The sequence below is a fragment of the Miscanthus floridulus genome, chromosome 14 (assembly GCF_019320115.1).
Source record: "Miscanthus floridulus cultivar M001 chromosome 14, ASM1932011v1, whole genome shotgun sequence".
Lineage (NCBI taxonomy): Eukaryota > Viridiplantae > Streptophyta > Magnoliopsida > Poales > Poaceae > Miscanthus > Miscanthus floridulus.
The window spans coordinates 61,528,101-61,538,815 of record NC_089593.1 but is presented as its reverse complement, the minus strand read 5'-3'; the positions used below and the strand labels follow the sequence as shown (position 1 = coordinate 61,538,815).

The 10,715-nt window shown below is 45.6% G+C and overlaps 2 protein-coding genes and 1 pseudogene across 2 annotated transcripts; 2 read left to right on the top strand and 1 right to left on the bottom strand.

The window, feature by feature from the left end:
* Positions 1-466: 466 nt before the first annotated feature.
* LOC136505668 (DNA-directed RNA polymerases II, IV and V subunit 9B) lies at positions 467-1,673 on the top strand. The gene is made up of 4 exons (XM_066500827.1): positions 467-656; positions 758-833; positions 1,038-1,196; positions 1,336-1,673. Exons 1-4 carry the CDS (start codon positions 628-630, stop codon positions 1,414-1,416), a joined length of 345 nt encoding a protein of 114 aa, XP_066356924.1. The 5' UTR covers positions 467-627; the 3' UTR covers positions 1,417-1,673.
* A 400-nt stretch (positions 1,674-2,073) lies between these two features.
* On the bottom strand, positions 2,074-4,667 carry LOC136505930 (RNA pseudouridine synthase 1-like). The gene is made up of 2 exons (XM_066501052.1): positions 4,328-4,667; positions 2,074-3,147 (listed from the first exon to the last, which is right to left on the bottom strand). The coding sequence occupies exons 1-2, from the start codon at positions 4,665-4,667 to the stop codon at positions 2,468-2,470; spliced, it is 1,020 nt and encodes a 339-aa protein (XP_066357149.1). The 3' UTR covers positions 2,074-2,467.
* Positions 4,668-4,895: 228 nt separating this feature from the next.
* Positions 4,896-8,376, top strand: LOC136504152 (uncharacterized; annotated as a pseudogene).
* The last annotated feature ends 2,339 nt before the right edge of the window (positions 8,377-10,715 follow it).

The window sequence follows — 10,715 nt, the reverse complement described above, 5'->3', positions numbered from 1 at the left end:
AGGCCATGTTTAGTTTCTCGAATTCTAGAATTTGGCACTATACAAAAAGAAGATTCTTCATCACATCAAATTTACGATACATGTATGGAGTACTAAATGTTGATGAAATCAAAAACTAATTGCACAGTTTGATTGTACTTTGCGAGACGAACGTTTTGAGTCTAATTAGTCAACGATGGAACAATTATTACCATATAAAAACAAAATACTACCATGCGCAACAGTGCAGCACCTGGGATTCCGGCGGCGCCAAATCCGGGGCCGAACTAAACGCGGCCTAAAACTCTCTTTCCCGGTGAGACCCGAGCAGTCTCTGTCTTTCATGTCCCCACCCGCCCAGGCGCCCACAGCCCACAGGCAGGCAGCATCTGAGCTGAGCATCACCAATTCAAAGAAAACGATATTTTAATATTATATCTCTTCACTTTGTGCCCTATTTTAAAATGGCCAGTGGTACAAATCTCCATTCCCAATCAACCATTTCCTGCAAAGGGGAATACGATTCAGCTCAGCTCCACCACCGGAAACCACCAAAAACAAGATCTTGCAGCCAGACAACCACTCAACCAGGCAGCACCGGAGTCAACTCAGCAGTGAGGCAAGCTCTCCCACCCGCGGTCAGCAGCCATGAGTACCATGAAGTTTTGCCGTGAATGGTAAGCCGCTGACGACGACGCTGCTGCTGCCTGCTCGCTTCCATGTTCACCTGCTCTGCTCTACCTCTACTGACGGCACCCTCTCTTTCTTGGCATGGCAGCAACAACATCCTGTACCCCAAGGAGGACCGGGAGCAGAAGGTGCTCCTCTACGCCTGCCGGAACTGCGACCACCAGGTTCCCTTCCTTCCTTCGCCGTCCCCCTCCGCTCTCCACCCATTCGGCCATTCGATGCATCGTCGATCCATCAGCATCTTCTCGGATCCATTCGGATCTCTCTCTGAAGCATATGTCTTGTTCCTTCCATCTCTGCTGTTTCTACTAGATTCCTGACGTGGTTTAGCCATTCTGAAATGCTCTGCTGGGACCGCCGCACCGCAGGAGGTCGCCGACAACAACTGCGTGTACCGCAACGTGGTGCACCACAGCGCCGGGGAGTTCACCCAGGTGCTCCAGGACGTCGCCGGCGACCCCACGCTGCCCCGCACCAAGTCCGTGCGCTGCGCCTCCTGCGGCCACGGCGAGGCCGTCTTCTTCCAGGTCGCTCACCTCCTCCTCCTCCTTCTCAAGAGCTAGCAATAGCATCGTCTTCTTCAATCTTCATAGACCATGAGCGAGAAACTTCTGACAAGGAGCTCACCATGGTTCTTTTGGTTCCTTTTGTGCCCTGGTGCTGCAGGCGACTGCAAGAGGCGAGGAGGGGATGACGCTCTTCTTTGTCTGCTGCAACCCGAGCTGCGGCAACCGCTGGAGAGAATGAAGGCGCTGGACAATTCAGCAAGACGTACGATTCCTCTGGCGCAACAGCCAGGACGACATGATGATTTTTGAAAAAAAATTCATCCCAGAGACCTGCTGCCCATATTGGCATGTGAACTGGTTGTACTGTATGTTCCGAGTGCGTTCAGGCACAAGACATTTTTTTTTTCAATAACTTCAGCAGGGTAAACTTCCCTGTTGTTCATTTGCATCAAAGAAACGATGAGATGAGCAATATATTTTTTTTATCGATGTTCTAATGTTTCCCTCTGCAGTTCTGTGGTAGCTTCAGTTGTGGTGAACCTTAAGGTTTTGTCCACTCAAGCAAATTAACCATGAGCTGAAGAAAATGGTTAGTTGATTTGCAGTGGCTGTTCTGTCCTCACAGTTGACATGGCACACGGTAATGCAAGTTTTTTTTTTCTTTTCCTGAGAACACAACAAACACTCCAAATCAACTAACCAATTTCTGCAGCTCATGGTCATGCAAGTTTTTTTTTATAAACTTGAACAGCCATTTGCTTAATTGATAATTGATTTTCAGCTCACTTCAAATGGCCATCCAAACCAACAACTACCTCAGGTGCAGAACTGCATTTGAAATACTGAAAAATCCCATTCTGTTGCCTCCCTTCCAAGAGCAACTTTAGATGTGGATCTCAAATTTTCTGGATGTCTTGTTGAACGACCAAATACATATCCATGGTACAACATGTGTCCATGCATTTGCATACTCAAAATTTGAAACAATACTACGACAACTCAATATCTCTACAGTACAGATGCTACAATTACAGTCCGAAGTAAAACTGTGCTACAAGCACAGTCAACTCAGACTACTCAGTATTTGTGCTATCTTTTCCATGACGTCAAGATTTTGATAAGCATCCCCACAATAAAGAAAGATACTTGATAGTGCTATTTCCCAATGCGACTCCCAGAAAAGGCTTCAAGAGATGATGCTGTTGGCAGTTCAGAGTTGGGAGTACATCCTTGGTGGATATTTCAGTGTCCACTGCAGCATCGCGCATCACAATAAGATCAAGGGAACTTTATTCCATTGTTGATATACAATCTTTTGCCCATGAAGGGAGAGCTGACCGGAAAGTGATGGGCAATCCAGTGATAGGGTGTACAAATGACAAGCTCTCCGCATGCAATGCATGGCCATCACACTCTACGCCGCTCCACTCAATCACCCCGCCATATTTCACATCACCTCTGATCGGGAAACCAAGATACTGGCAGTGTAGACGAATCTGATGTGTCCGTCCACTTTGGGGATATGCTCTAACCAAAATGGCACTGTTGTTCACATCACTACAAGTCTGGTCAGCTGCCTTTTCTTGTACAGTAATTGACTCAATATCATTGGCGTCAAAGTTGTAGGGTTCTCTAAACTGCCCTTTACCATTGACCCCTAAAACTTCAAACTGTGTGCTCATGTCCCTTACAACAGAACCACCTGGCAGTGAACGGCCAACATTAGACATAGCATATACACGCCAAGCACCATGTTTTGATCGCCCATGACCAGAACATATCTTAATTGTTTCCCATGTCGGTGGGCAACCTATGCAAAGAGCTAGATATGTTTTCTTGACTTTATGATCAGTGAATGTCTTCACTAGCTTCCCAGCAACTTTGTTGCATTTGGTAATAACCATGAGCCCACTGGTATCACGATCCAGCCTGTTCGCAAGGTGAAGGTTAGGTTTAGTTGCTGGATCCTCTGCGAGTCACAAGAAATATTTGCCTGTAGTTAGAGCTTAGAAATAGTGAAGCAAGAACAATACGAATGCAAAGAAAAACAATTCAATTGTGGCTTCAAATAGTGAAATCTAGATGATTAATATAGAAATAAAACACACTGATATTATTATGTAGCAGGTTACTTAAGTATCAAACATTTACTTTCAGACAAAACACAGACAGATCAGAAATGTTGTTTCATCAACTCAGCAAGTCCAGAAGTACCAACTATAGTCCTAAAGGTACTAACTACTAGCCAGACAAAACTACTTCCATATGCTTTCGGGGACAAGGGAAAAAACAAATATCATACAGTGAATACCGTATTCAATTGAAAAACTCCCAAAATAAATGAAGAGTTGCATGCACAAATTATAAATGATAAAACTATAGAATTTCATATGATCCATTATTAAAACTTGTGCTTAGTAGAATCCTACAGCCATTAGTTTGCAGTGATATTGCTTACAGACAATAAGAAACTCAAGCAAAGTTAAAAAAAAAAAACAGGGGTTCCAGACAATAATATATCAGTCTGACAGTCCGTACAGCTGAACGACATATGCCCTCCTACTTCTACATCTGCTGAACATAATTCTAGTTCTAGAATAAGTATTACTTATGGAAAATGGATTCTAAAGCCTTTTCTTTTTTGTGGAGGTATCTCAAATATACACATTGTATTTTTTTTATTGTCATCATAGCATACCATACTTTCAGTGTCGGACACTCACTTGCTAGTAGGAATTGTTAAACTAGTCCATTACAGATAACACTATATGAGCTTGGATCATTTGGGAATAGAATGAGAATCAACATTTGCATACAGATTGCCTTATGCCTGTGGTAGTGTGATGAAACGCAAAATTGCACATTTTGCAATCATCCTTTGCATGGATCACATAGCATGTATGTCCTAAACCAAACCAAGTATTGAGCAAAGGCATTGCCATCCGTAAAATAACATTAGACAACACGCACACAGATCACAAACTACCTAAAATCCGCCAATTTCGTCATCCAAATCATCGATATCACTGACACTGGATGATCAACGTACGAAATAACAGGCAATGAGCTATGCAGAATCGCATTTTGCAAACTGTAGCGGCGCCATTGTCACCTAAAGCAGATTCTTTTTAAGTTCAATCTTTTTTTACCTGAGACGGCAGAGCAAGGAAAGGAGGCGAGGAGGGCGTCGCAGTACACGCCGGCGGGCTTGTCGACGACGGCGAGCCACTCGTCCTCGAACACGACGTCCGCAGAAGCGAAGGCCGCGGAGCGCGCGGAGGCGGTCATGGCGCGCCGGAGCTCCACGTCCTTGGAGGCGGCCGGGTAGGGCGGGGACACCGGGGAAGGATACTCTCCGCTCGACGGCGCCGTCGACGTAGCCACTGACATCGCCGTGAGGCGGCGCGCCGGTGGCAGGAGGGAGCGGAGGGGGGAGGCGGCGCCGGCAGGAGGCTGGAGAAGGAGAAGGGGCAGGGGTAGTTTCGTCATTGAGGTAAAAATACGGTAGCACTTGAGTATCTCGTGTTTGTCATCTAATTAAAAAAAAAAACCAAACCCTCGCCTGTCGCCTCTGCCGTGGGCGCCGGCGGCTTTCCCGGATCTCCGGTGAGATCCCGGGGTAGAGGGATCCTCCCGTGAGCCTGGAGCCTCTGGGGTTCGGGGTTTTCCGGGCAATTTGGGTAGTGGCGGTGGTTGGCAATTTGGGGGTGGAGGAGGATGCGGGCGTCGTCGTCGTCGTCCAACGTGGGTATTCGCCTCCCTTCCCCTTCCAATCTCCTCCGCTGTTCTCGCGGTGCTTCTTCTGAGACTTTTATACTGCGCTTTGCATCACTTGTTGTATGAATTGTGATGATGTACTTGTCGCTCTTCTAGGCTGCCCGATTCATGAGTTGCCATTCAGGTGGCTGCATTGTATATCAATTTGTTATTCAGGTGGCAAGCCTGTAACTGAGTAAATTTTAACTGCTTAGGTTATGGCCGTCGAGTTGTTGTGAGCCATCCATTGTGTTTTCCATGAGAACTCGAATATCAATTTGTTATTTGGTATGATAGAGTGCTTGACGGAGGAGCCACATGATTTTCCCCTCTCTATTTCTATTTAACATAGAAGTTCCTATGCAGGCTCTAGTGTCCACGCCTATAAAACAATGTAGAGTTTAGGCTTTTCTGTTCATGTATATAGATGTCTTTGATCACATTTACTTGATTTATGGAGAATGCTAAACTTTTAAATTTTGATTTCAGGAGGACATGATGATGGTGGAGTTAAGCAAAGTTCTGAGAACTCCTGTTGCGGAGATAAGTTCTAAGAGGGAGTTCTTTGGTGCACCTCAACAGGAAGTGGAGTAAGCACCTGTCTTACCTGAACAGCCTACAAGCACTGCATCGCATTAAGCAAATAGATTATTCTCTGTATCTGGACATTGTTAGGTTTGGCATTTATTGTTTACAGTAGAGAGCTTATTTATATGGTACACCAATTGTTTTGATGCTATATAGCATTATCAATTTTGACGCTCTAATACGTCAAAATGTCCAAGGCTTTTGTTGTTATAATAGGGTGCATGTTAGATTTGTCACTAGAAGCGTATTAATAGAGTTTCCAGTTTTCTTTTGAGCTTACCCTATAGCAATGAATAATTCATATTAGCATGCAGAAAGAAGGCATAGTCACAGGAAGGATGTGCTCATGTAAAGGAGTTTCAGGAAGGAGGTTTTCAAACAAAGGAGACGTACACAATAGGTCCTAATGCAAAGAAGTTGCATTTAGCAGCTGCTAATGCTAAGAAGTCATGTGCAGCAGCTAGCCACAGTCCTACTGTGCTACTTCAGGGAAATGTAGATTCTACATTGATGGATGATGAGGGCATTTCCGTGGATGATGAAGTCCTTGTGGGTATTGAACTGAGGGCTGAAGCTGATGCACAGGAAGCAGCCAGAAAAACTTAGTGAGGAATCTTTGGTAGATCCTATTTTTTATGCTGACACTTCCACTGCACAAATTCCAGTTGATGATTATGCAGATGTTAAGTTCAACATTGTGTATGACAATGAAAATCTAAGGATCAAAGTAAATGAATATTTCCCTTCGATGGAGAACTTCAGGATGGCACTGAGACAGCATGGAATAAAGAAGGGGTTTCAGGTGCACAAAATCAAGACTGATAAGACTAGGTATAGAGCTGAGTGCAAGGCAGAAGGCTGTCCATGGAGAATTGTGGCACGCAAATTGCGGGATGGACCAACTGTTGTGGTACTACTCTAACCTGCCTAACTTGTTAACTTGCTTAATGTTAGTAACTTGTCTATAGCTCAAACAGTTAGGTGACCCAACGACACTCCTCAGGTCCTGGGTTCGACTCCCCGTGGGAGCGAATTTCAGGCTGAGGTTAAAAAAATCCCCTCACTCGTCCCCATGTGCCAAAGCGCAGTGGAAGGCTCCGGCCTGGTTCTCATAGGGTTACGGCACCTCCTGCGTCAGGATGGGGGTGGGGGTTCGGGGGTTTTCTCGATCTGTGTGAGAAGATCCTTCTTCTTAAACGGAAAACCTGGGGGCCGTCATAACCCCCCATAGGTCGAGTTTTTTGTTTTGTGTTTCTGTTTCCTGTATTGCAGATTAACATGATGCCTCAAGAGCACAATTGCATATCTACTAGTAACCCTGTTACCTCAATGGCATCACAAAGCTAGGTTGCAGAGATGGCTGCTGATTGGTTGAGGGAGAGTCCAGAACTAGGAGCAAAAGAGTTGCAAGAGAAACTGCGGGAGGTGTATAGTGTAGAGGTTAGCTATGCTACAGTATGGGGTGGAAGACAGAAAGCGATGAACAAGATTTTTCAGTCTTGGGAAGACACTTTTCAGACATTGTACAATTTCAGGGCTGAACTTCTTTCCTTGTCTCCAGGCTCAGTTGTGGAGATTTGCACTAAGATATGTGGAGATGATGTCCACTTCGACAAGCTTTTCTTTGCTCTGGAGCAACGCATAGATGGCTTCAAAACAGGCTGTAGACCTGACATTGCACTCAACTACACAGACTTGGCTGGCATCTACTCAGGGAAATTAGCATGTGCTTGTGCGCTTGATGGTCACAATTGGATGTACCCTGTCGCATGGGCCATTTTTGACTCAGCTTCAAATGATAACTGGACTTGGTTCATGGAGCAATTGAAGAAGGCTATAGGGAATATACTAGGATTAACAATTTCTGCTGATGTTGGTGATAATAATCTAGCTGAAAGTTTCTTAGAATGGACTCTGAACATAAAGGGCATGCCTTTGGTTGACTTGATTGATAAGTTGAGGCAGATGACAATGGGGGGCCATTTTTGACTCAGCTTCAAATGATAACTGGACTTGGTTCATGGAGCAATTGAAGAAGCCTATAGGGAATATACCAGGATTAACAATTTCTGCTGATGTTGGTGATAATAATCTAACTGAAAGTTTCTTAGAATGGACTCTAAACATAAAGGGCATGCCTTTGGTTGACTTGATTGATAAGTTGAGGCAGGTGACAATGGGGGTTTGGTACAAAAGGAGGTGTATTGGAAGCAAGTTCTCTGGCCATATTCTCCCTGCAGTTATCCAACAACCTAATACACCAATAAGGAGTTTGAGAAACATCAAGGTCTCTAAATGTGGGTTGCAGACCGGTGAAGTTTCTGGCAGCTCTCAGGACATGATGCCATGGAGGCACGTGGTGGACTTGGACGACACCTGCAGGTACGGGGAGTGGCAACTAACCAAGAAGCCCTGCTTCCATGCTCTGGCATGGATACCACGGATACAAATGCTGACATGGAATCCTTTGTCCATGACTACTACTTTGTTGAGTGGTTTAGGGCTGCATATAGCGGTATAGTTCCACCCATGACAGACAAGTCGCAGTGGCCTCGGGTGGACCCTGGTTTCAAGCTGCTGGCACCGTAGTTGAATCCAAGACTTGGGAAGAGGAAGTACACAACCAAGACAAGCGAGGAACCATGCGCAAGTAAACAGTGTGAACAGTGTGGAGAAATTGAACATCGTGAGAAGGGTTGCACGCTGCATTGCTCGAAGAAGAGGTTGGTGCACTAACTTGATGCTTTTTTCCCCTGTACATGCTTTATGTGAGAAATGCAACTGGCATTTTTTTTGTTGCAGGAAGAGATGCCAAGCTGAAGAGGGAAGGAAGGTTGAGTATGACGCTAACTGATCATCTCTTGGAACCATGCATCACTATGGGACGGTAGATCTGTCGAGGGAGGTGAAGATGCTCTGCGGTCATGGGTCTACCACAACTAGGCACCTATTTTGTAGTTGGTCCTAGGAAGGAGGATTTAGGAGCTGAGGACTTCATCTGTGGCTGCCTGTGTATGCATGGTTAAACTAACCTAGGACAGGGCCTGTAACGTGCTAAGTATGTTTTGCATTGGAACTGTTTAGTGGTGCAGTAAATGTCATGAATCTGTGCTAGGCATTTGCTCCGTGCAAATAAGATGTCAACGCACAACAATTAAATTGCGTAGGGGGGGCTCTTCTCAGGCGTGGCCTTGGCTCTTTGGTTGCTGCCTTCTGCTCATGTTGGTTGTGGGGGTTAAAGCCTTAAAGGTAGTAGCTGTGTTTGTTGCTATGCTTGGATTTTTTTATTACTCATTCATTGGGTTCATTTTGCATTCTCTGATTTCTCCTTGCTTTGTTCTGTGCAGCAGGATGGCTAGCAGCAGGAGCCAGCTGAGCCGGGCATGCAGGAACTACAGGCCAAGCATTGGTCGATCAAGATGCATAGGAGCCAAAGGCTTTTGAGAGAGCCTCTGCCTACCTTCGCATTGTCATTTGTTTGGGTCATTTTCGTGTCATTCGGTGTTTCAGGTTAGGGATGCGGGCTAGATATAGCTTTCCTTTGCCATAGTCGATAGGTTAACAGCATTACCAATCCCTCCCCCCCCCTTCCCCCTTCAAACACTTTTAACTTAAAACATAAATTGCATGTGAAAGGATCAAGATGCCCAAGAGGGAGATGAATTGGGCTAATTCTAAATTTTCTTTCAATAATTAAATCCTTCGGTTAGCCCAATTAACCCCTTGTGCCTAGAAAGGTGTTTTTATTAATCTAACGCACAAAGGACTTGCAACCTATGTTCCAAACTTACTCTAACATAACAATTCTATGAATGTAAAAACAAGTATTGAATTGCTCAAAATAAATGCTCAAAGTAAATACTCAAAGTAACTAGAGAGAGAGGAACGTGGCGATGTTTTGCCGAGGTATCGGAGAGTCACCACTCCCCACTAGTCCTCATTGGAGCACCCACGCAAGGGTGTAGCTCCCCCTTGATCCGTGCAAGGATCAAGTGCTCTCTACGGGTTGATTCTTCGACACTCCGTCGCGGTGAATCACCCAAAACCGCTCACAACCTGAGTTGGGTCACCCACAAGCTTCGCCGGGTGATCACCAAGCTCCCAATCACCACCAAGCCGTCTAGGTGATGGCGATCACCAAGAGTAATGAAAGCATCTAGGCCCCTAGTTGGGTTTCGGTGATTAATGACAATACAAGATTACTATGACTAACGTGTGTTTTGCAGATGCAATTAAGTTAGGTCATGGTAATGGAGATCAATCGGGCAATCAAAGTTGTCATGCCCCTACGATGGAAATCATTTCGGTTTTCAAAGGATGGACGATAAGGTTAAGGATGACTAGTTCTAAGTGTCGATTGGAGTTGGAGTGACACTTAGAGTAGTTTAGGACTTTGTTTTTCCTTTGGCCGTACTATTAAGGGGGGTATGGACGGGTAGCTTGACCTAGTTAAGCCTAGTGAGTTAGGTGTGGTGCACACTTGTTAAAACTAGCTCTAGGTAGCTCCTATGAATGCCTAAGATCCTTTGGAGCAAATTTCATTCACATATGTTCGAGAGTTGGAAGTGAATGGAGGGTCAAATACTGACCAGACGCTGGCCCCGGTGCGACCGAACGCTGGTCGTAGGGTCCGGTCAGTTCATTTGATCAAGCAGACAGCATTCGATGTGACCGGACGCTGGATCGGTTAAGTGACCGGACGCTGAGAGGCAGCGTCCGGTTGACTCCAGTAAGGTTCCAGAGAAGGGAATCTGTGACCGGACGCGTCCGGTCAGTACTGACCGAACCCTGAGGGTTCAGCGTCCAGTCGAGTCCAGTAAGGTTCCAGTAAGGGTTTTATGCGACCGGACGCGTCCGGTCAGTGCTGACCGGACCCTGCCAGCATCCGGTCAATACATTTTTACTGGTTCGCGGGTTGAACTGACCGGAGCGTCCGGTCAACACGACCAGAGCGTCCGGTCACCCCGCAGAAGCTCATAACGGTTCGTTTTTCAGGCTGCCTTATAAATAGAAGCTCCACTCATGTGTGGAGTGACTTTTGCTCATTCCAACAGCTAAGAAACACGTTTGTGAGTGCCAAGAAGAGCAAGGTCCTAGTGAGGTGTTTGTGATTTGAGAATCCAAGAGTGAAACCTCATTAGTGAATCAAGAGTAGACAAGTGTGCATCCATCTTCTCATTAGGCTTCGCGTGG

Bases quoted from the DNA above. Each gene is read 5' to 3' on its own strand.
- LOC136505668 (XM_066500827.1), top strand. From the start codon at position 628: ATGAGTACCATGAAGTTTTGCCGTGAATG. The intron at 657-757 runs GTAAGCCGCTGA...TTGGCATGGCAG, and splicing joins ATGAAGTTTTGCCGTGAATG to CAACAACATCCTGTACCCCA. The intron at 834-1,037 runs GTTCCCTTCCTT...GCCGCACCGCAG, and splicing joins GCCGGAACTGCGACCACCAG to GAGGTCGCCGACAACAACTG.
- LOC136505930 (XM_066501052.1), bottom strand. From the start codon at position 4,667: ATGACGAAACTACCCCTGCCCCTTCTCCTTCTCCAGCCTCCTGCCGGC. The intron at 3,148-4,327 runs GTAAAAAAAGAT...TGTGACTCGCAG, and splicing joins TCCTTGCTCTGCCGTCTCAG to AGGATCCAGCAACTAAACCT.